Consider the following 25,539-nt stretch of genomic DNA (forward strand, 5'->3'; position numbering starts at 1 on the left):
TAACACTGCACTGCACTTTTACATATTTATGTCATTTCACTCTCTCAGCATCCCTCTGGGATTGGTATGCATAGTAATCCTAGTTTAGAGGAAAAAATAATGAGACAAAGAGAGGTTAGTTTGCCCAGGATCATATAACATGTAAATTGCTACCTGAAGGTCAAATCCTAACAGGTTGATCCCAAGGTTGAGCTTTTAAGTCACTGAATCCTACTAATTCTACTAATTCTGAAGAGGAAAAGAAGACTGAATTTGCACAGGAGAATTCCCATTTATCCTGGAAAGGCAAAGACAGATAGTACACTACAGAAAACATATTGGTAGACCCCCAAGTCTAAGAAAATGAAACAGCCTCTTTTATCTTGAGATATTCTACCTACTTGGGACATAAAGTTCAGATATGTGTGAAATTTAAAAATTGAGACAAAGAAGTATACATCAATATTATGTTTTTGCAGCAATTGACCTTTATTGATTATTGTGTAACTGTTGTAAAAGTTGGAGACCGCTCCCATCTCTGTATCTGAGGAGGTTGGGATCTCTGTGGGAGACATTGCCAAACACAACCAATCAAAAACCAAAGAAAAAACCACATCTGTTTAGTCAAAATACCAGCAAGTTCTGTGAGGACTCAGAACAGCTGAATGCCAGAGAGTTTGAAGTACAGATTTAGTTCCTTCCTATTACTGACAGCACAATGAAATATGCTGCACCATGACATGAGAGGTCCTTTCTATGCCATAGTAAGTCTAGAGGTACCATTTCTAGGGGGATGGATCCTCAGAAATTCTTAGAAGACTGAGGTTGGCATCCTTCCTAGGTCAGGCAGCCTCCTCGGGGACTCAGTTCACCATCAAATCTTAACTGTGTGCTGGCTGTGCTTGTAGCCAGTCACCCCTCAGAACAGGTCTTGTCTGGTGAAGAGCTGCTCCTTGGGTCAGAGGGCACAGAGGTGAGGGATGGGAGTGAGGCAAAGATAGAGGCCTGTGACATGCCAAGGCCTCTGTCCTGTGCCTTGGCCTCAGGGAAAGTATCACCCAGCCTTCAGCTTCACTTGGACTAAAGTGCTGTTCACTTTGGTAGAAATTGCATGCTGCCATTTCCCCTGAGAAACGGACCACAGGATGGGTCAATATGTTTGCATTCTAGTCTTTCAAAAAGTCCTTGTTTTCCTACTTCCATCCTGACTTATACTTGTTTAGCAATTTAAAAAACCAAATTATAATCATGAATGGCAATACCCTTCCATGGTATAGACATTTCATAAGAAGGTTTCCCTTTCAGTTCTTCTGTCTAGCAAGAATGTAGCTCTTGGGATTTATGGAACAATTTGGTAATTGTATAGCACAGTGACATAAATGATGTGTATTTACACAATGATCCAGTCCTTAGCTGTCTTGGTGGTAAAAGAGAGGTATGGGTACAATGCCAGATTCTTCCTATTGGTCCAATTTGGGGGCATGTCTTCAGTTTTGAGTAAGTGACTTTGTATTCAATCGTTACAGCCTGCCTGTTAGAAGAGTTCAGGCATAGATTGGAGAGTCCATGACGCAGAATTCAGTTTAGCCAGTTACCAGCTCTGGAACCTAGGTTAACAGTCTTTAATGCCCTGTTCCTCAACTTTCCTATCTGACAAATGGGAATAGTGATTTTTATACCTTGTAAAACTGTCAATCACTTATTTAACACTCAACAAAAGGGGGCTATTATTATTTGAGTGAGGGTGAGATACTTCTAGGACTCTTTTATGCAATTGGTGCAGAGCAAAAAGAATCTGACTCATGATAAGCAGCTGAATATGTGATTCAGATTAAATGCCTCAGTTTCTCAGTTTGTATAACAGGGATAATAATCATAGTATCCTCCTAGAAGTTATGTAAAGATTCAGCATCATCAGCATCTACTCTCTGACTGCCACTCTAAAAAATTATTTAAAAAGGAAAATGAATCTGGTTTTATGATTAAACTCTAAATAAGCAAGTCAAGACTTTTTCTTATTTCCAAGGAAAAGACAGAAATAGTAATATTTGGTTCACTTGGTATATTTACTATCAAGACCATTTTTGTAGTTGCAATGTTATGCTCAGAAATGTTGAACAAATAACATAGACACGTGTCCTTTTGTCCCTAGTGGCCTGATGGTGAAATTCTTAGCCCCCTTTTCCCCTGAGTTTGGGAAGAGTAATCAAGGACACAATGGATTTGTGTGTTAAGGAAACACTCCACAGTTTGCATGTAGCCACTTCACCATGCAAGGACGGTGGCTGCAGCCCACCCCAGGAAGCTGTTGGTGTGACTCAGAGTGGAGTGGCTGTCCTCTTGGCTCTGGTGTTAAGGTGGAGCAAGAGTTCAAGGGCAGGGTCAGGAAGTGGCGGATGGAGCCAGCACAAGGTATTCCCGTGGACTGGGGAGATTTATACTCCTGCTGTCCATTGTTACAGGGATAAAAGAGGGCTCCGCCTTTCTTAGAATCATGGTCGGTGTTTGTCAAACAGGAGTGTTTCAATGAGCGATGGACCACACACCTTAAAAAACAAACTCCACTTTATTAAATCCATGTGTTTGTGAATAGACAATGCTAGATTCATACAACCACCCACATATTCTGTCAAATGGAACTGCTCCAAAGACCTAGCCGACAGCTTTCCATAATAATATGCCTTTGTATACAGGCTTGTGTTTTTTCAAAGGACTTGGGCAGGCTTTGTTTTATTGGATCCCCTCTTGTGAGAGAAGTCAGGAAAGCAAACATCATTCCCATTTACCAAATGAGAAAATAGGAGCAAGCAAAATCCTTTGTAAATGATGTTGTCCCTGAAAGTCACCATCAGTGATAGTTGCTGGACACACACATTCAAGATACCGTAATTATGCTAACCCCAGATGTTTTTCTTGGTTTCTTTTTCATGTGCACATGGAGAGAAGGAAAGCTAAGGTTTTTAAATCACAGCCTTGTCTTCTGTTTCACACAGCCTTGTCTTGCTGTCTTGGATCTGGGCAGGATGGGGAGGAACATGTGTCTGACTTTGGGGTCACACTCGGCTTTTCTTACAATGTAGAGGTGAAGATGGTGGGTACTGTGGTGTGGTCAACCAAGAGCTCTGAGGTGTTGGCAGCTACACTGATGCAATCCTGAAGCATTGAGCCAGGCGCTGTCTGTTTTAAAGGCCAGGGGGTCTTTATGCTCTTGAATTTTTCAGCTGTCTTCATGAGCATTCTAGTTTGCCTGCAGTTAGAGCAGAGCTCAGGCTTAGCTCGTGTTCTGTTCCTTAGCTGTGAATCATGGAGACCAAGGCAGTATTGACTTCAGGCCTAGTAGAACCTGGTACAGCCTGATCAAGGCTTCTGCAGGTTCTGGAGGCCAAGGGAGTGGTACTCTCAGGGCAAACAGATGTGGATTTGGAAACCAGATCTACTGCTTGGTGCGCAGGGTCCTACCTTCCAAACCTCAGGTTTCTCTTCTCTGAAGCAGCTGCCCCTCAGCATTGTTAGATGTTAATGAGATAATATATGCTAAGTGGTATCCCTGTTATATAGAGACTCCAGTAAAAGGTGACCAGTAATCCAAGTGTAATGATTATTCCCCATTTTACAGATGAGCAGTTGCGACCCCTCGGGGTCTGTGACTTGCCAGGACCTCATGGCTAGCAAGTGGGAAAAGAAAGACAAAAATCCAGATTCCTGGGCCAAGTACTTCACTGATTCCCACTGCATGAACTTCCGACTTGTCCTTCAGCTCTTGAAACCCAAATAATTCTGCCTTAAGATGCCTAGCTTCTCCCTAATGTCCCTTGTGGACAGCAAGCCCCAGTCCCCCTTGCATTCTCGCCAGCTTTCCTTCCATGCATTTGGAGGGTTAGGATGAGAAACTTAACAGGGCAAATGTGGATTTTTCTCTAAGAGCCAGTCTCTGTTTTAGTGAAAATAAGACAGTTTGACAAAAGTAACAAAGGCTGCATTTGTGTATTTTGCTTTATGGAGCTGAAAATATCTGGTAAATTGATCCAGTGGGAGTAATAAATACACATTACTTTATCTTGTTCTTCATGTCCTATACCCCTGAGCCTTGATAGAACAACACCACTTAATAGACTTAAAAAACAGTAATTACACTCATTGGTTGTGTGATTTTTCAGCCCTCCCAGCCCTGCCTGACCTTCTAATTTAGCTCACCGTGTCTAAGTAATGCATTTATATTCATCTTTTATGAAGCATGTATAGTACAGACTTGACTTTAGAACCCTGTTCAAGCTGTCCACCCAGGCTTCCAATCTGGTTAGTGCTAAGAATGGGAACCATGCATCTCTATGTATTTGCATGTATACATAGCATATATACAAAGCCTGAAGCATTTTTTTATTCTTTATGAAACATTATAAAAAGTATTTATTACATTTTTATTTTAAAGCTTTTAAAATACATTCTAGTATTATTTACAACTAAACATGCAGGCAAAAGATGTGTTTTAAAAATGATTACTGTTAATGTTTCTGCTTGTCAGAAGTGCTTAAATTTTCCTGTACTTTGTCTAAAAACTTGGTACTGTTGCCTTTTAAGAACAACACATTTAAACGATCTTGCAAGTTAGATTTGCAAACACTGCTGACAGTTTGTGATGAATGATATTGCAAAATTTGCAAGATGTTTGTCATTTTGCACAGACAACATATTAAGGAATGGATTAAGGAACTCAAAACCACTATGGAAAACAACCACCCCAAACAAACCTCAGCTAAACCTTGAACCTAGAGAGCATGCCAGAAGCTCTCGCCCAGGTTTTCTCTCCCAACTCCCCACTCAGCTTGCGGAACCCAATTGTTCTCAGTGCATTCTCTCTCACCATATGGTCTCCTCATTACCATACACTAAGAGTCCATATGGGAAACTTGTGAAATGAACTGTATTCATTTTAACTGCCAGATGAGCAGCCTTTTGCTTTGCAAGCCTAGCTTAAGTCATCTGCTGTCTTCATGTTGTTATGGCAACATGGCACCAATAAAAAATTCTAATCTACTGTAAGTGATCACAGTTTTTTAAGTGCTTGCCTATAACTGCCCTCAAAGGGGAAGAAACAGAAGGGGTTATATTTGTCCAAGAGGCAAAGGGTTGTTGTTCATTCCAGCAGGTGTCAGTAAAGAAGTTAGGGAGCTGGTGTAGGGGAAGTGAGTGCCAGTGTGGCCTGTAGCACACTTGGGATGTAAGAAGGTAGACTGCATAGGGATGAGTCGTAGATCCTTTAGGTGGGTTGGAAAACATTAACATTTACTTTCAAATGCCACAATTGCTGTGGCAGACGCACACTCTGCTACTGGCACTGTGTAGCCCACCATGAATAAAAACTTAAGGTTTAGATCTCTGGAGGCAGCTTATCCTCCTGTTAGTTTCTTCCTCATTGACAAGCAAAAATCTCAGGCTCCGTGAAGCTACTCTTCCTGTACAAGGGAATTAGTCACTTCCTACACCAGGCTAATTAAGAGTACCTTAAAGTAATGGAAGCAGGCAGCAACATCCTTAAGTATAAATCATTTTCACCTCCGCAGGCCACATGATATGCTGCGTCTCTGTCGCTCTATCTGTATTGAAAGTGAATGTTTATAGTCTCAGTTCATCAGTTCACATTAGCCTCATGCTGAATATTTAAACACAGAACAATTTGAACACTCCATGAAGGAAGACAGTGGCTGCACTTTCATTTGGAACAGCAAGGGCTCATCTAATAATAATTTAGTAAATCAGCCATTTAGTGGCTCAGTTGTGCACTGTATTGTGCCAAATATTATTCAGTTCAACTGTACACTTGCAAAATTGAAATTCAGACTCTAGTCACAGGCACTGTTCTTACTCAGTGGAGAGATTAGACCCCCAGACCACCATCCCTAAAGAGCGTTTGTATTTAGTGATTTATCATTAATATAAAGCTAGGGCAAAATAAAACTGGATGGGCTATATACAATATATTCTAATTATGCTTTTATTGTTTTAGTCTTTATGCAAAGACTACCAGTAATTCAAAACCTGCAGTTGCATCGGGAAAATACAAATAAGAAATCTTTGCCGAACCACACTGTCTGTTTGCAGAAAAAGGAATGACTCAGGGTTAAGAAAAGTCCTGTATCTTCATCCTCCACACGGAAGTAGCTTTTCTCCTTTTCACCTTGTTTGTTTCCCTTGTAAATTTAAGATACTCTATTAATGTTACATCCAGAAGCTGAAGTGACCTTATGCCAAGGAAAGATGCAAACAATACATTCAGCTTTCAGAAAAGGCACACGCTTCAGTGGGAGTCCGGGAGACACTGTCTCCACAGCGCCTTGTCAGAAGCGGCAACTCTACAGTGTAGTCCGTTTCCTTCCCTACCTCTACATCTGACAGAAAACTTAGCGACAAGTTCTGTTTTCTCATTTGATCTTGTGCTCAGTTTAAGAGCTTGGTACTTTGACTCATTATTGTGTCATTAGGGAAATTGAACCTAGGTCTAAAAGTATATGTAGAATTCCTGTGTGTTTGTGATATATATGCCTGCCTGTACTTACAGCTCCCCCCCTCCTTGGGGAGAGAGAGAATTAGGACTTCATTAAAATGTCCCACAAAAGGAATAATTTTTATCTTTTTAGATTATTTATTTTCTCCTTACCTGTGTTAATCTGCTTGTTAGAGTTGTATCATGCCCATTTTAAAGATGAGGGAACTGAGGCTTAGAAAACATAAGCCAGCTGCAGAAGCTGCACAGCAGGCCAACAGAGACTGCTACCTTACCATTGGTCTCTTCAGAATATTGGGAAGTGTTTGCAGCTATTGTGGCATCTCAGAGCATCTGAGGCACCACTGTATACTGACTGGAAAAATGTAGGCGTTTTGCCAAAATTCTCAGGAAAATAGGTGGGAATTGCTAGCTCTTGTTTGATAAACACTAATTACATGAAAAAAAAAAACTTCAAAAAGTTTATGGAAAGGTGGCTTACATATATTTATTTTGGTGTTAAGAAATTCAAAATCCATGCATAGTTTTCTCTTCCATTAAATGTGTTGTTCATGAACATTCTAAAGATTCCTCCTCTGCCCTGATGAACAGGCATTAGCCCTCATCACACAGGTATACATTTCTATGCTAAGATACAAGAGAAGATGGATTTGAGCCAATTCTATCGGCCTCTAGATCTTGGACCAGTATAGCTGTGTGCTGCCTCTTAGAATTAGGAAAAAAGGGTTGAAAGAATTAGTAGGGGCAGGCATTTACTGCAGTGGTTAAGGCACCTCCAGAAACCCACATCCCAGATTGGCATGCCTGGCACCACTCCTTACTGTCTGCCAGCAGGAGTTCCTGCTGACATTTATTCTAGGGGTAGCGGTGGATGTTCTTCTTCCTTGGTCTCTGCCATTCGTCCATGGAAACCCAGAGGGGGTTCTAGATCTTGTAGGCACTTGTAGACATTTGGGGAATGAAACAGCAGTTCGAAATCCTCTTTCTACCTTTCAAATAAAAGGAAAGTAAGTTAATAAAACTTAAAAGAAAAAAAAAGAGCAGTTTTATGATCTAATCTTAAAATATGTCCAGGTGTAATGGTAGGTTGAAGTTAGTTCAAATGGCTGAACTGGGCAGATGTTGCAATAAGAGTTAAAAAACAGAGAGACAAACTGGAGAACATCGTTCTCTCTTTAGCTGCAGAGTCATTGTGGTAGTGACTTGTAATAACAGTTATCCAAGAGCTGAGTCCTGGAACTCCTTCCACTTCTTTTTTAGCACTGAGCTCTTGAAGGGGAGGATTAAGTTAACCTATTTCACATCATACCCCACACAGAGCAGCACTGAATTGAATTGCTGATTAAGATGAACAGAAGGAACAGAGGGTTTGCCCATCTCCTCCTCACAACACCCCAAATTTCTTCTTAAACACTGAAACCCTGAGTAAACAGATATATGAAGAGATTTGAACTGTACTCACTGTTTTTAGCCCCAATAAAGCTTCAGTTAGGCACTGGCATAATAAATGCCAAGCTGCAGTAGTCTTGAGGCAGTGGCTATTAATTGCTGTTATACTCAGGATCCTATATTGTCACTTACACATATCATTCATCTGGAAATACACATATAATAACTGAAGATGTTCACCATGTAAGGAACAAGAACCAACTGTATTTTTTTTTCTTCCTTAATTAAATATTCTTTAAGTTAAGTGTAATTTCACATGGACACACATCATATACTGAGGTTTGAGTATAACGTCCAAAAAACCTAAATGTACACATACACTTGTACACACCGATGCACATGTGGATAAGACAAGTGTGTCTCTTTGTTAGCTCAATGGGTCTTTTAAGCTCAGTGGATCTTTTATTTTAAATCTAGATATTTATTCTGCCTTGCCTTGGGGAAAGGGAAGCTACAGCCTAAAGACAAAAAGAAACAGAAGTAGTTAATTTGGGGTCTTTATGTGTGTTTTTAAAAGCCTGGGCCTTGGCAAATTAAAGGTGACTTAGAAGATTTTCAAGGCTAATTTTGACTCTAGGCAGTTTTTGTTTCATGTGCTGACTTTACAACCTACCCCTGGAAAAGGCACCTCTGTCCGGAGCTTTCTCTTTCAGCAGAGGCTTTTATCCTGATCAGAAAGTCGATTTCCGAGGCCACGCAGCAGGACCTAACCCAGAGCGCTGGTCTTAAACCAGTACAATGAATTGGAAGAAGAAGAGCCGGCCAGAGGTTCACAGGGTCAGCTGTGTACCTCTGAGCAGGTCACGGTCACAAGGGTGCAGACACCATTTGTCACTCTGTTTGTGGCGGGAAGCACCACAGGCTGCCATTCACCAATTACCATGACACCATTTAGGAGCGAATGCCAGGAGACCAGACTGAGGTGAGGTGGGGGGTGAGCAGCCATTGGCATAACTCTTGTCAGGAATACCTGATTTCACCATTTATACTTAGCTGCTGACACTTGAAAAGTTGAACATTTTGGTAAAAACCAATCAAGCTGTTAGATTTCTTTTACGAGAGCTCCTTGCAGGAAAGGGAGGCTTGGCACTTCAAGGAGACCATGCTTAGTTATCCATCATAGCAAAGACAGCCATCCTGGGCAGCTTCTCGGAGGTCATACGATCGAACCAGCAGTTCTCACTACTGTATTATTGCTTACGGAACAGTAATTGAGGCACCAGATAAAAATTACCTGGTCTAATAGGCAGCGAACAATTTCTACTCAATAAAATTATAAGCCAAATCATTCATTTCTTAACACTCTGGCTAATTTATTTGTTGACCTTTTAATATCCATAGCTCTTCAATGGTATTAACTGCAACTCAGACAAAATCTCTTGTTCATTTCACTTTCATTGATTTTTTTTTTTCCATTGAGGCAATAACAGCTGTTTGAAAACAGCTTTTTTCTTTTCTGCTAGAGAAGTCAATCATGTAAGTTAGTGTGTCTTACGTGGAGATAGCTGGGCTGGCTTACAACTTACTTTAATTTCATATGATTCAGAAATCTCCTACACCATGTTTTTAGCAGAAGCAAAAAAAATTTCTGCTAGGTTTGGTCTGTGATAATAAGCTTGAGAAGTGAGCCAGCTGTCATCTAATTACAGCAGTCATCTTTAACATCAGAGCAGAATCAGAATATTCCTTTGCATTTTCTCTGGGATAGACTGCTGCTGATGGCTTGGTCTCTCAGTAGTCTCTGTCAGTATACTTAGTGCTTTGCTCCTGAAGTATCTACAGCTTCAGATTGTGGTTTGAATGTTCCTATTCTGGGAAGACTAGAGGCAACAAGATTGTATTAGACTATTCTGTAGGGTAGTCACAGCTTTAGAGAGTCTTCTTATATAATGAAAACTCTATGAAGTCTTCAGAATACAGGGCTGTAAAATGTAATTGTTACACATTTGGCATTTTATGCTTCCCTGGAAATAACTGGTTGCTACCTACACCTCCTCTCTGCTCCTTCTTTCCATTTCAATTCACTCTACAGAGGTTCTTAGCCATAATGAGATTGCCCCCTTTCAACAGAAACATGTTTAATTATATCCATGCTAAATGTAAGTGACTCTTCTCAGTCATAGGGCCTCTGAGTGAAAGTGTTTAATGTGTGACACTAAAGGCTTCTAATGATCTGCTTGCCATGAGCCCTATTTCAAGAAGTTCATATTACAAGAAAAATGAAAAATGTAAGGAATGTCTCAGAGGACTGGAAACTAAACAGTGCCCAAGTGTTATTTTGGTTTGTTTTACTCTTTCCCTCACTGCCCTCATTATACGGATTTTTTAGAATGTAAAGCCTACCATTGTGGAATTTTCCATCTGGCTGAATAAACAAAGGAAGTTTATCCTCCACAGAAATACATCTCAGTACAACAAGTATTTATTGCATTGTACATGCAGCTTCATGGGAAATGGGCTGAGAAAAACTTCCTATCAGTTTTTTGAACATTTAGGATTTCCAATCAGTTATGTCACCCAGACTTTTTAGAAGTGGGGAGAGAGCCAGAACGTAAGGCCAGTAAGCTGAACGCGTGCTTCCACGTCTGGGCTCCGTAGTCATCTATGAAATTACAAGTCCAATGACAGCATATACAGAGGGTTGTCATCTCAAAATCAGGAGTGACTGTGCCACTCCACTTTGGGTTGCTGACATTGGGCCTGATGTATCTTGAATCCCTAATAAAGCGAAGAAGATGGTGATCATTGGGTATTAAGATACCATGCAGAGGCAGAAAAGTAGTGTGCACCTCTTCCCCAGGAATCAGCAATGCCACTTGTCTTTGGTCCTTGACATCTGTAGATTATCTTGCCTATTTCTTCCTTCCCAGTTTCAGTTCTCACTTTTGGCAAGCATTATGCCAAATCTCAGCCTGTTCCCCTAGATTACTGAAGCAATCCTGAGCCTTAATTTTATGGACATATTCCTAGAGTGTTAAAATTTATTTCTGAATCTTGAACATGTATGTTGTATAGAAAGTGGGTACTCATTTGCTTTACGATGTAGTCTATAAGTTATAGGCACAAAAAATGTTCAGGCCTTGTTCCAAGCTCATTTGGGATTGAATTACTCAAAAGATTGAACTGGGCTTACAAATGGCTTCACATTGGTCAGTTGGACAATGCTCCCCTTTATCATGGAAGGCTAAATGTTTTGAGTGAATATGAGCTCATTAACTACACATTTGAGGTCAAATGCTTAAGAGAAAGCTGGGGAATAATCCTCTGAGGTTTTGCCATCATGAGACAGAGAGGATGATAACTTAGATATATCTGTATATTTGATGTGCTATGCCTGGTACCCAAGCTGGCTTTTTGTGAGTGTGTAAATACTTAAATATTTCCAAAGCCCTAAGAACATAATTACCAGAAGGCTGACACACATCAAAACCAACCTCATGCTGCTAGCAGCCTGTAAGTTGAGATAATGTCTGCACTAGACATGATTCATTGTATTAATCACAAAATTAAAACGTAAGTACCAGCCAGAAGGAGTGAAAGAGGAAATTCATAAAGAAGTGACACAAAAAGCAGTGATCAGAACTTGACCTTTGGGAATCTACATATTGAACCAAAATTTCTGGAGTCGAAACACCAAATTTAAGTCTTCTGCTCTTATAATATCACCAAATATATGGCTTTGTCATTCAGTGTAAATTGGGTGTGCACTTCTAAAAATCAGTGACTGTGTCTTAGAATAGACCGTAACAAGAATTTCTCAAGACTAATGTGCTGCTGAACATTGTGTGAGTGGCAAAGTGAAGGAGATTTAGATGTATGCATGGCCTCATAGAGTCCAGCTATGGAGAATAAAGTCTAGCTCATTTCAGGGAAAATGTGCTGATTGGTACAGATGTTCAGCTCATTTTCAAGTGAGAGAGAGAGAGTGGAGTTGGGGGTATCAGGGATGGTAGAACTCTTTCTGATAGTATCATGAACTTGCCAAGAGTTCAGGCTTTATCTAAAAAAGTTTGGATTTGAATTCTGCCTCAGTCACCATGCAGCTGTCTGTGCTCAAAGGAATTTAGTTGTCCTTTCTGAGTCTCAGGCTCTTTATATGCCAAATGGTCATATGGATAATAGTTTCACATAATCTCTCTGAATATTGATTGACTGGGAAGCACTGAGCAAACTAGACCAATCAGCTTTCCAGATGCATAGAGAGAGAAGACTGACTGTAGAAGGCAGAGCCAGATGACCATGGGCAGGCGATGGGTCTTTTATAATTTTCAGAGAAAACACTAGCTCAGTGCTAGGAGACATTGTGCCTTGCAAGTTATTACTGTATAGTGCCCACATGTGATAACTGGGGCAGCAAGAAGCTCAAAATTTGCTAGCTAATTGACTGGGCTGCAGCACAGAAAGTGAAACAGTCTTTGTATTTTTAGATCATTCATCATTTTTTACTGTGAGTTTTCAACTTGTAAGTAAAATTCTCAACAATTATACTTGAATCATTTTCTAAGAATCCCCTCCCCTTCTTGAAACTCTCTAGTATTACCATTGATTCTAAATCATTCAGTATAACACACCCATTTTTTTCTGTTGACTGTCCCCCCCTCATGTAAGCATCTGCAGATGGTGATAGAAAGACAAAAAAGCCTAGGTTATAAATATGAGAGGAAGCAGTATGGGACAGTTGTCAGTTTCAGGAGTAAATGTGTCTGATTCCTTTAAGAGAGAAATCCAAGGCCATGGGAAGAAAAGTAACCACATTCAAGATGCAGGTTGGAGAACAAGCATTACCTCTACAAGGAGATGCTGGGACTTTTCAAAATTTAGGATACTAGTACTTATCTCTTTAATTCCCACGTGGTTTTTTAATCTAAGGACAGCATTAATTATCTTGGAAAAGTCTAATCTCTACTCTTGTGTTTGAAACTGTGAGCAGGGAGATGTTTTAAACATTATGGAAAGAAGCGAAAATCTCTCCTGACAAATAAATGCCTTGAAAAATTAGATATTAGTACTAGTCAAGTGCTCTTTCCTTTCAGAAACATTAAAATTGCATATTAGAATGGAAGGATCTTTATACTACACTCCCTCCTAATGCCACAAAAATAAGACTGTAGGAACAATTTCAGAGACAAAAGATTATATGAAACATCCAGCTCTTCCCCTTATGGGAAATTTCTTGCTTTAACATCCCAGGTTCAATCATTTCCTAATGTGAAATTACAGATTTTTCAAATTATCATATAAAACTGCAAAAAAATTACACTTGTGACCACAGAAGAGATAGCATACACTATCAATTTGATTTTAAGAGGCATATATCTTTTCTACTACCTGTCACCTTTATAATGCCTTTTACAAATTTAATCAATACATTTTAACATTCTATATACTTTAAGTGCAATATACAATAAATATTCAACTTTCATCTTAAACATGCTTTAGCCTTTAAATTGTTAAAACTGCAGTGCCCTTTCAATCTACTTACATAATGTCATAAAATATACATTTCAAGGTAAATGAAGTCAGCTACTTCAATTTAGTCCCTCAAACTGGTAGTAAATGAGAGGTTAACACTATGGTGCCAAACCCATTATTGAGTAAATTTAGCACCTTGGACAGCTCTGTAAAATCTTTATTGCTTTCCTGACCTGCTCGTCATGTTCTGTCTGTGTGTTCAGTGGCTCTCAGCTCTGATTGAAAGGCAATATATTAGATCCCCAACACAAACACGCTTGGGGGCTAGTTCACTGGGAACGTAAATGACATGGAGGTGAGAGCAATTTTCTGGTCACCGAAATCCAAGCACCTTGCAGGTCCACTGCATGAACTCATAGAGGACCCAGAAAAAGCCTTTCTCCTTCCCATTTGCAGAAATAACTAATAGGAGCTGAATCACACTGGCCAAGCTGATCCAGACGTAGGTTCTCCCTTAAACTCTCTGGCTGATACTGCAGTGAAGGACATTTTTTAAATGGTCAGATAACAGTTAAGAGCATTACTTCCAAGGGAGAAAAATCCTGAGCAGTGCTGTGTTGGGGAGACACCCACACCCATGTGTGAATGGGGGAAACATGCTCCACCATTCCTACATCCAAGGGGTGGCATGGAAGATCAAGGAAAGACGCAGTTTAGGAAAATAGGTTCATGTGTTTCCTGTGGATTAATTAGTGACCAGAGCTCTGGGTATTGGAATAAAGAGAAATAAAAACATGGATTATGTCACAAAAACATTTACCACTGGAATACAGAATACATACAAAACAGATGGAATTTTCCCCCATGTTTACAAAAGCTTAAAAAACTTGGAGTTAACAGATTAACATAACTAAGGAGGGAACAATTTCCTAATTATAGTGTCAGAAGAATGAAATCCCTAAGCCCAGCTTTCTACCAACTTCACCATGCTTTTGACAAACAGGAAACATGTTCCGTTCTGTTTGAAATGGAAAGAAACAAAAGTATTGTTTCTACCTGGTCTCAAACATTTATTTGAAGAAATAAATGAGTATAGACCCAGAGAAGTAAAATCTTAGCAAATAAACTCAGTTGTTCTTGTCTTGTTTTAATCTTTCCTAAGAGCCAGATAAAGCCAAGAGATTTTACAGAAAGCAACACAAGCTGAATTTGATCCGTGGATAGGGTTTAGTGTGCCCATACCATGGTAAATTATTAACTGCAGGGATCAGACAATACTGCAAACAAAAAGTAGTAAATTATCTTATAGCTTGCATTTAAAAGTAAAGAAATGATTCTGGGTGTATTAATTCAGTCTCCATTGATTATATAATGCTTTTCTCTACATAAGAAATAACCATATTGTTTCATAAGAGGGTTGAGCAACTTAAGGGAAACATAAATGTTTATTGAGAATTGAAAACCCCACTCTCTCATTTTTGAATTTAGGACATTATATATGTCATAAGTAGCTACTGCAGTGTGACAACTGTTTTATCATATATTACAGAGAATTTTAAATTGGAAATGCTAATATGTATCTAAAAGCTTGTCATTTCAAGAATTGTTCAGGATTTTTGAAGAGGCTATGGTGACAGTAAAATGGATGCAATTATATTCCTATTTTCTGATCAGCATTTGTAGTATATGAAAATTTAACACCACTGCTTTTCCATGCAGAAATTTGTTGTGTAAAATACCAAAAGTTAAAATTCTGCTTGAATTTTTCCCACAGCAAAAATGTGATAAAACTGTTTGTGCAGATCAGCTCAGGTAATGATACCACACCCTTTGGTTGGGTTCAGTGATAAGTTCCCATTTCTGTATGCACCAACTCTGTGCTCGCCTCTTCACCTTGAGTTGCCTAAAAATGAATCTGTAGACAATCAGAGATAAATTGAGAGTATCATTTCTTTTGATTAGAATTAAAAAAAAATTCCCATGGTATGCACTTTTGCAAAGCATGCAAAGTAAGTATGGAAGCCCACCTAAATGAAAAGAGATTTTCTTTTTTCCTTTAGGTAGAATGAGCAACAGAGCATAAACAGCCCATCTAAGAGTGAGCAAATGGGGAAAATGAAAAACAACACTGAAATAGCAAAGAATTGCTATGAAGCACACAGATGCTTCTGGGGGACAGGAGAATCCTTTTGTAAGAGCCTTTGACAAGCAGTGCATTGCCTCAGTATGCAAGCTTACTACATCACCCCTTATATCATGACTCTACCATACAAGGGAGATACACAAAAGAAGTTTAATGCTACATGCTTCTGGTAGCTGAAGATTGATTGGAAATCCCTTGAAAATGACCTGTCTGATAAGGTCATGGTTCCAGGAATAAGCAATTAGGTGCAGAATAAACACATCTTAGGGATTCATAACATGCACTGAATGACATCGATTGTAGTAATATAGTAAATGACCTCGGAACTGTACTCTGCAATAAACATATGAGTGCTTTCTCGTGGCCATTGCTAACTTGTTGAGTGGTGTTTTTATCTTGTAGTACCAGTAATGTTCACCTTTTGACTCAATTAAGTGTGTACGTGAACAGGATAAATTGATGATTGAACACCATTTTAGGGTTCCTAAGCTACTGCCTTTATTGCAGTGTGTTGGCAAAGTATGTCCAGAAGGGTCTGAACAGGATCATGTGCACAGATACTGGCAGCCTGCCTTCACTCAGAGGATGGTGTCTGCTTTTCTGTTGACAGGAAGTAATTCTCAAAAGGGCTGCGGACCTGGTGGAAGCGCTGTATGGGATGCCGCACAACAACCAGGTGAGTGCTTGTGGCTTCTAACTGTGCTGGATCCCTGCATTCAGTTGAAGACCTCACATCCCTTGTTGTATGAAAGTGCATCCTAACAAACCACACACATGAGTAATTTAGACGTAGCCCCTGGTGTGGGTGTTCAAGCAAGCCTCTCTGTTTTATAGGTCTTGTCTTGCCTTACTGAATCATTCTCCTTACCAGAAAAGTTTCTCCATGTAAAGCAAAATGGTAATGGGACTGAACTTGGTAACTGGTGATTTACTGCTGTCGGGTTTTCAAGCAAATGTAGCAGGAGAAAAAGGTTTTAAGTTCTTTTCCTGAAAAGGATAATGAGGCCTGAAGAGTATTGTCGGCTCTACTTTGTAGAGCCACTTCATGTATGGGATCCCAGTTGTGCTGAAAACTTGGAGTCTGACAAATCATTCCCTCCATTTCACTTTTGTTGTATCACCTGAGTTGGTACCCAAGGGACATAAAATATTACTAGTGCTCAGAGACCCATGTAGTCATCCCCAGCCTGTGCTGATCCCTGGCAGGAGGGAAAAGTGGAGTTTCTCTGTTTTGCACCCTCCTGCCCCTGATGTTCCTGAGTGTTTCTGGGAGCAGTGGGAAAGCCCCCCGGCTCTGATGTTCTGACTGCCTTGGACTGTTCAGGTCTGACCTAGGAGAATTATGAACCTCAGCTGTGTCCTTAAATAGGAGAGTGCCTTTAACTGAAGTCTTTGCTTTCTGCACCTCAGTTTCCCTGTGGGTCATATGGTGGTGGTGATGATGAGATTAATCTCATGGGCTTGTCGACAGGGTTACAGGAGTTCCTGCAACGAGCCACTGAAACACTGAACATGGTGGCCAGCATGGAATAAGTATTCCAAAATGATATTACTAGGAAGCTGAAGCGGTGCTGCTAAAGGGGCTATTCCTTTGTCTTTTCAGGAGATTATCCTGAAGAGAGCGGCTGACATTGCAGAGGCTCTGTACAGCGTGCCCCGCAATCACAACCAGCTCCCAGCTCTCGCTAACACCTCAGTCCATGCAGGGATGATGGGCGTGAATTCCTTCAGTGGACAACTGGCTGTGAATGTGTCTGAGGCATCACAAGGCACCAATCAAGGTCAGGGCTTGCTCTTCTCCCCTCGCCTCTACCCACCCACACTGCCATTTGTCATCAATTTTGTTTTTTTTTTTCTTTTTAAGATTTATTTTTTTTTTATTACAAAGTCAGATATACAGAGAGGAGGAGAGACACAGAGAGGAAGATCTTCCATGTGATGATTCACTCCCAAAGTGAGCGCAACGGCCAGTGCTGTGCCAATCCGGAGCTAGGAGCCAGGAACCTCTTCCGGGTCTCCCACGCGGGTGCAGTGTCCCAGTGCTCTGGGCCGTCCTCGACTGCTTTCCCAGGCCACAAGCAGGGAGCTGGATGGGAAGTGGAGCTGCCGGGATTAGAACCGGGCCCAATTTTGTTTTCTTTTAAAAATCATTTTCTTCTCCAAAGGGAGATTCGTGGCCTGTGTACGTCAGGGTAGTTTTCGTTCTAACGCTCCTTCTGGCATAGAGGGCTGGGGAGGATGTATACATTTAGCTCTCTCCACATTTGACTTTTCATGATGAACTGTGAATGACATTGCAAAGAGGATTAGAATTAAAGTTCTGAGGCCCCATAGCATATCCTTCTTGCCCGGGGAATAGGAACCTGTGAACTCCAGGGTGCATCACTTAGATTGGGATTTATTTCTGCTCCAAAATGATAATTTATAGACCCTGCATTGCCACTTCTCACAGCCCTGCTAAGTATTTATGATCTGCTAAGAAATGTCTTTTGCTCACTTCCCATTTTAATCATAAAGCAAGCACCACCAACCCACACATATGAATCACTCGAGCCCTTCCCTCTGGGTTGCAGCGAGTCGGCAAGAAGCGGAGACTTCCCTTAGCTTCCAGGACTGCCACCATCTCAACACCATGCTCACTCTGGCTTTGCCCCTGTCCTTCCTCAGGTTTCACCCGCAACTCAAGCAGTGTGTCACCCCATGGCTACGTGCCGAGCACCACCCCACAGCAGACCAACTACAACTCAGTCACCACAAGCATGAATGGCTACGGCTCAGCTGCCATGTCCAATCTGGGCGGCTCCCCGACTTTCCTCAATGGCTCAGCTGCCAACTCACCCTATGCCAGTAAGTAGAGACATGTGTCCTGTCTGGTATCGCTAGAACCTCCATCTTTCATGATGCTGCCAATGGCATCCTCATCTCCCATCCTACAATGTCTCTCTGGCAGTTAGAACTTAGCACCTACCGTAACTGTAAGCCCAACCTCAGAGGATGCGCACTGTAAGCTCGTCCTGAGGTCCAGCATGTGAGAGCTGCAGCCCCAGGTCTACGAAACAGTCCACAGTCATGGTGAGACAGTGATGGGGCAGTGTAGCCACAGTGACCTAAAACCCAATCTCTCCTCTTTTACCAACACAACTCCTTATTTTGCTTGTTTTGGGGGTACTTAAAAAAACACCATCAAAAAATACTTTATATTTCCCCCCAAAAGTGCACGCATACACAAGAAGCATTTTTGGTGCTTGTATTCCTTCTAGTTGAAGCACTTTTTTAAAGTACAGTATTTAGTTTACATCTAAATGGCCTCAGCCAACTGGTGTCTTTAAATTTACATATAAAATGTCATGAACTATTTTCTCCATGACCTTCCAATCTCCCCCTGGGGATTGTTTTCTGTAGAGAAGCCAGTCAATCTTAGACATCGTAGGTGCTTCATCTATTTGTAAAACGTAGCCACACTTTTAGACATTTGTAGGATGAGAGATACCTTGTTATATGAAAGAGTATTTGAAATATTTTTTATAAAGATTTATTCATTTTATTACAGCCAGATATACACAGAGGAGGAGAGATAGAGAGGAAGATCTTCCGTCCGATGATTCACTCCCTAAGTGAGCCGCAACGGGCCAGTGCGTGCCGATCCGAAGCCGGGAACCCGGAAACTCTTCCGGGTCTCCCACGCGGGTGCAGGGTCCCAAAGCTTTGGGCCGTCCTCAACTGCCTTCCCAGGCCACAAGCAGGGAGCTGGATGGGAAGTGGAGCTGCCGGGATTAGAACCTGCGCCCATATGGGATCCCGGGGCTTTCAAGGCGAGGACTTTAGCCGCTAGGCCACGCCACTGGGCCCTTGAAATATTTTTTAAAGAATCTTGGCTAAACACTCTAAAAATTATGCTGTCTCATAGCAGAAGTGTGGAATGTGCTATTCTTTTCAGAGAAATGATTTTTGAAAGTACAGTTAGGGTCTTTTGTTTATTTATTTTTTTTGCTGTGGGTTTATGTACTAAATATTTTAAATCTATTTCTGTGGAATCCGCACTTTGTAGAACATTTAAATTCCCCCAAATAATGTCCAGATCTGATGTCTGGTTGATATGCAGGGTCAGTTGTACTTTAGATTTTGATTTATTGAAAGATTACCGCTCATGGATTTATCATTTCCTTGTCTCCATCTATTCAATCAGAATATGTTACAATCATGACCTGAAAATTAAAAGGTGGCATTCTTAATTAAATCAATAAACTAATTGCTATATGGTAGCAATTCAATTCAGGGGCTTGGATTTTCTCCTCCTCAAGCCTGTGCAGACACCCAGTGACGTTAGCCTGAGATTGCATCTGTCAGACTGTGAAACTTCGAACATTTAATTTCCATTAATTGATTTCCTCAGTGCTCACAAATATAGTATTAAATTCTCAAATAGGCTCTCAGATGGGACGGTTTTATCTGCATAAATGCAAATAAAACAATAAACACAAAGCCCGGTTGATTTGAGTTTTTGCCTCTATAATATTTAATTATTCATAAACCACTCATGTTGAAAAATTTCGATGGAATGAAAAAATAACATCAGCCCTTCCACTGGTGAACATACTCTCTGGTGTGGTGGCTGATAACTAATAATGTTGTAACGAATGGAGCTGCTGGACTGTATTTCACCCCTCTGCTAGCCACCCTCCCCACCTCTAAATACACATAATGATCGCATTTGCCAACGAGATTAATTGCCTTCCTCAGTGAACCAGCAGGATTTCAAGTCTACGAATATTTAAAAATCAAACCTCCAGTGCAGGAGTTTTGCAATTTAAATGGGTGTTATTATTGAGCGTATTTTCACATTTACAAATCCTAAGAGATGTATAAAAATGCTGGCCTCATTAAAAGAAAAAGTACAGTTTAGGAAATGTTTGTGAAAACTCAGAGGACGGCAGCTCTATGTTCTGCTCCATAAAGCATCCGGTGTATTGGGATTGTGTCCTGCCTTGGGTGTGCCTGAGAGGGACCATTGCTGCCTCTGACCCACTGGATTCCCACTTGCCCAACTTTCCAGATCCTCGTTAGAGCATGTGTAAGGCCACCCAGACTGCCCTGTGCATTCCGGAAGACTTAGGGATGAGCGATTCTTGCCCTGGAGATCTGCTTCCTTCACCGAGTGGTGCAGAGGAAGGAGCGCTGGAGTTGGGTTTGATTTGTGGCTTCACAGCATTAGCTCTGCCCTTGGGGAAGTCACATAACTACCTTTTGAGTTTCAGCTTGACTGACCTAACTGTAAAACATGCATAATTGGCCCGACTTCAAGCTTCTTTGCCAATGACAAGATGACGAAGACAGGAGAAGGTTCTTAGGAATCGTAAAGCCAAATGAAATGTTTATGAAGTGATGGGGGAAAATAAAGAAATAGAAGGGACAAAGTTCATACTTTGCTGTGGAATATAGAAAGTGAATGTGTGAAAGCACTATGCTTGACTTGGTGTGGACAGAAGTGTCCTGGGAAGTAACCAAGAGATGATTAGCCATGAGCAAAAGTCAAATGACAGGGCTGAGAGCACTGTGGTGGGTGGAGAAGATGTGTCTGCCAAACTCTCTTATCTCCAAGCAACTAGGTCCTTTTCTGATTTGCCACATTCTCTCTCATTGATGATTTGCAGCCTTTCCACTGCCATAATGGAGGTATTTACATAATGACTGCTTTTTAATTTATATGTATACCCCTCCCCCCATGGAGCTTTATATAAAGAATTTGGAACTTGAACTTCTAGTTTTGCATTTCCCACAGATGCTGCATGTGGTACCCTGCTTATCCATCTGACATCCTACCATGTGCCTGTGGTAGAGCATTGAGGTACAGTTGTATCAACAAAGAGGTCACTGACCTCATGGAGAGGAACTGCACACATTATCAGCTCTCAGTGCCGTATGTTGGAATCCTGCTTTTTCCCCATTCTTATGATCCCATCAGTGTCCTTGCCTTCTCCTGGACCTCCTGCCCCTTGTATTCTTTACCTTTTGCTAGAATTGATAGGCTCAACTCGACCTGGAATGTCTCCTGTGAATGAATGCACAGAATTGGTCATGTTCATTTAGGTCACTGTTTTGTGCTGCTCTATTCCTGGGAAGACAGTACTGTGCTTCTGTTCCTTGGCCTAGAGAACTCTGAGGATGGCATTCTGATGCATAAAATACTCAGTGACCTGGGTAATTTTGGGGATATGACCCCTAAGAGTAGTTGCTGCTTGAGACTCCGATCCTAGCACACTGCTGGCACATAGTTGGCCTAGATATGCACGCAAAGATGACACATGCCAAGTACCAAGTCATGGACACAGGCAGGATCCTGAGATAATCAATCAAGTGGCAAGGCCTGAGCCCCAGGACGGCCTAGCGAGCTGACCAGGCAGTGGCTGGACCTGAACTCTCTTATCACAGGATGCCATGAGAGGCACTAACTTCTCCTTTCCCATTGCTCCTTTCAGTTGTGCCATCCAGTCCTACCATGGCCTCCTCCACAAGCCTCCCATCCAACTGCAGCAGCTCCTCGGGCATCTTTTCCTTCTCACCAGCCAACATGGTGTCAGCCGTGAAACAGAAGAGTGCTTTTGCACCTGTCGTCAGACCCCAGACTTCCCCGCCTCCCACCTGCACCAGCACCAATGGGAACAGCCTGCAAGGTAAGCCCCAGACTCCAGATGGCTGTGCCCTGAACACACCTTCCCCAGGCCTGAAGCAGCTGAGTGGATACACCTTGAGCCTACCTGCTTCTCTTTGCCCACTCGTCTTGTGGTCCCTTTGTTTTCTCTCCCCTCAACCCTGGCTTATGGTACTCCTCACCTCTCCAATGCTGGAGTGGTTCAAGGACTCCTTCCAACTCTAGCAATTCTGCTAGGGTCTATGATTTGGCTTGGAAATATTGTTTCCACTTCCAACCATCATTTCTCTTTTTTCCTCTTATTCCCTATTGTGGCCACTTTCAGGTCAGTCTTGTGGACTCTAGCAAGTTTCCCAGTGTAGGATATTTTCCCAAAACTGGTCTTCTCCTAAAGTAAGTCACACAACCTTCCCCTCCTGTGGCCTGTGTCGGCGTGTACTTGTGCAGGGTGGAGAGCAGGGAGGGCAGATAAGCTGTGGCCAGATCAGAACCATGAGACCGGAGCGTGGCATACTAAGGGCCAAAGATTTACTCCTGGGGAATCGGGAATCTCAAAGCATTACTACAGTATTCTAGTTCTTAGTAAAATTATTCATTCTATTCCGAACCTTGAAATATGTAAACTAACAAAAACACCAGGAATTGAGATAAAATTTTTGTTCAAGGAGGAAAGAAAAAATACTGACCTTTGGAAATGAGTCCACCATTTCTTCCATTTTTCTTATGGTTCTGCATCACATTGTGATGTTGGTTTGAATGCCTTCATTCATCCTCCACAGCAGGACCTGCTTTACGGAGGAGAGTATGAAGAGCAGAGAGGATACTCAGTTATTGAACTTCCAATGGCCGGTGTGTGACAGAAGCTTGCTTCAAACATAGGCGTCCAAATTCATCTCCTCTTTTCATCTCACAAGCTCTTTGTTTCTCAGAGGAGGTTAAAAAAGAAAGACGTATCCAGGATTCTCAAAGCAGCCAGTTGGGTAATAAGATCAATAAAATAATCAAGCACCATCTATTGAATACTGAACAGTGTGTCAGGTGCTGCGTTGAGCACAGAGCGGGCTTTATCTCATTTGAGCCTCACAACTTCTTGATGAAGTATGAGGACTCTTAGGATCAGCACAGTACAGATGATAAGCTGATGCTTAGGGAGCGTAAATACCTACCCCAGCCAACGCTGGTAGAGGTGCTTCCAAAGCAGCGGACTGTGCTTTCCTGACAACATGTTCCTCCTGGGTCTAGTACTTCACTAATGCAGGTCAGGAGGACAAGCCCATGTCCTGGATCCTCTGGCCCTGCCTCCCAGGGACAGCTACATGCCTGTTCTCCTTATTTACATAGACCCAGTAGCTGATGCTTTACACTCATGCAAGCATACATTGATTATTTTAAACACTCTGGAGGAAATGAACTCAGTTTTCCAAAGGTCACAGAGTTAGTAGATGGAGGAGCCAAAATTGAACCTAAACCATGTGACTCCACAGGTGGAGCATGGAGTTCCTTTGTTTTTTTTTCTGTTCAAAAAAGGACTCTCCAAAATACTCCTCAGAGTCCTAGCAGCCGAATTGCCCAGGAGAGCCAGAGCTCCTTATCTTAGCACACTTCGGCTGCGGCTGAGCAGAGTGGTACTTTGCTGCAGACCTTCACTGGCGTTCTTCCAAAGTTCTCTTTTAAAAAAAATTATCCAAACGATATTTTATATCATACATATACACATTTAATTAAAGGAAATGTGCAGAGCTGAAGCGATGTACCACCTCTCTGGCTCACTATGTAAAATGCCTGCAACACTTGGAGCCAAAGCTAGGGCCAGGAAATGGGAACGCAAGCCCCATCTCCCACTGTGATTGGTAGGAACCCTCCTACTTGAGTACCAGACAACAGTCGCAGTTGCGTGACAATCAAACCCATGCTCTTCACTATGGAATGTGAACTTACGTGTTAATTATTGCCCTCAGTAGTATGATTGGTTCATAAGTCCTGCCTTGCAAGCATCATGGTGGCCAGATATAACACCCTTATAAAAACGTGATTGCTGTAGAGAAGGTTGTGAGAGGCAAGGAGGGAATCAAGGAGAACTGCCCAAGAGCTTCTGAAAAATTCAAAATTGAAAGAAAAATTGGATAGTGGCTTGGGCCTAGTTAGCCGGCCTTAATATGCTGAAAAGTGTATTAAGATTCTAAATTCATATTGAAAGCATAGACTGTGGAATTTCCTGAAACAGTTCATGTGTGGATATGAAAGAAAGGAATAAGTGGTACTTCAACAAAATTAATTTTATTTTATGTGATTGCTTGTGATAAAGGTCTGTGTAACAAAGGAATTCAATGGTAAGGCTTTTTGGAGTTAAAACTTGAAATTCATGCATAGCCTTTTTATGAATTTGAAAATTGCACAACAAGGTTACAAGTTGATGAGTACAAAAGGTAATGGAGAATGGAATTAAAACATAAGGATTCTGAGTTTAAAAAGTTTAGAAATTTCTTCCTATATAGGAGTACGTTGAATTGCAGTCAGCTTCCCCTTGGTCCAAAGGCGGTGGCAACTTTGTATCTCTTCATTTGTTTCAATTCCTTCAACTGCAAGAGACAGTGGGTGAAGATAAGGTGAGAAAATGGTAGTGGAGGGCCCCCCGGAGGCATGTCCTAGCGGCTAAAGTCCTTGCCTGGAACGCCCCGGGATCCCATGTGGGTGCCGGTTCTAATCCCGGAAGCTCCACTTCCCATCCAGCACCCAGCACCCTGCTTGTGGCCTGGGAAAGCAGTTGAGGACGGCACCTGCGTGGGAGACCCAGCTTCGGATTGGCGCAGCACTGGCCATTGCGGCTCACTTGGGGAGTGAATCATCGTCATCGCCGATCTTTCTCCCTGTCTCTCCTCCTCTTTGTATATCCAATAAAATAAATGAATCATTAAAACATAAGGACTGTGCTTCCATTGCTTCAGCTGTTCAAAAAATTCCTTCCTTCCTTCCTTCCTTCCTTCCTTCCTTCCTTCCTTCCTTCCTTCCTTCCTTCCTTCCTTCCTTCCTTCCTTCCTTCCTTCCTTCCTTCCTTCCTTCCTTCCTTCCTTCCTTCCTTCCTTCCTTCCTTCCTTCCTTCCTTCCTTCCTTCCTTCCTTCCTTCCTTCCTTCCTTCCTTCCTTCCTTCCTTCCTTCCTTCCTTCCTTCCTTCCTTCCTTCCTTCCTTCCTTCCTTCCTTCCTTCCTTCCTTCCTTCCTTCCTTCCTTCCTTCCTTCCTTCCTTCCTTCCTTCCTCCTCCTTCCTTCCTTCCTTCCTTCCTTCCTTCCTTCCTTCCTTCCTTCCTTCCTTCCTTCCTTCCTTCCTTCCTTCCTTCCTTCCTTCCTTCCTTCCTTCCTTCCTTCCTTCCTTCCTTCCTTCCTTCCTTCCTTCCTTCCTTCCTTCCTT

General features: G+C 41.7%; 1 protein-coding gene and 1 long non-coding RNA gene across 5 annotated transcripts in view; one reads left to right on the forward strand and one right to left on the reverse strand.

Moving 5' to 3' along the window:
- EBF1 (EBF transcription factor 1) overlaps window positions 1-25,539 on the forward strand; it is a 398,831-nt gene that overhangs the window by 361,911 nt on the left and 11,381 nt on the right. For all 4 annotated transcript variants that reach the window (XM_004587484.4, XM_036496965.2, XM_012927679.3 and 1 more), the window contains exons 12-15: window positions 16,096-16,161; window positions 17,089-17,266; window positions 18,153-18,332; window positions 21,962-22,156. In XM_004587484.4, the coding sequence (XP_004587541.1) occupies window positions 16,096-16,161; window positions 17,089-17,266; window positions 18,153-18,332; window positions 21,962-22,156 (619 nt within the window). The remainder of the gene's footprint in view (window positions 1-16,095; window positions 16,162-17,088; window positions 17,267-18,152; window positions 18,333-21,961; window positions 22,157-25,539) is intronic.
- Window positions 7,309-20,069, reverse strand: LOC131482676 (uncharacterized). The gene is made up of 4 exons (XR_009247227.1): window positions 19,628-20,069; window positions 15,170-15,257; window positions 7,944-8,075; window positions 7,309-7,470 (listed from the first exon to the last, which is right to left on the reverse strand). It is a non-coding gene; the product is annotated as an uncharacterized LOC131482676 (long non-coding RNA).

Source organism: Ochotona princeps, chromosome 19 (genome assembly GCF_030435755.1).
Source record: "Ochotona princeps isolate mOchPri1 chromosome 19, mOchPri1.hap1, whole genome shotgun sequence".
NCBI lineage: Eukaryota > Metazoa > Chordata > Mammalia > Lagomorpha > Ochotonidae > Ochotona > Ochotona princeps.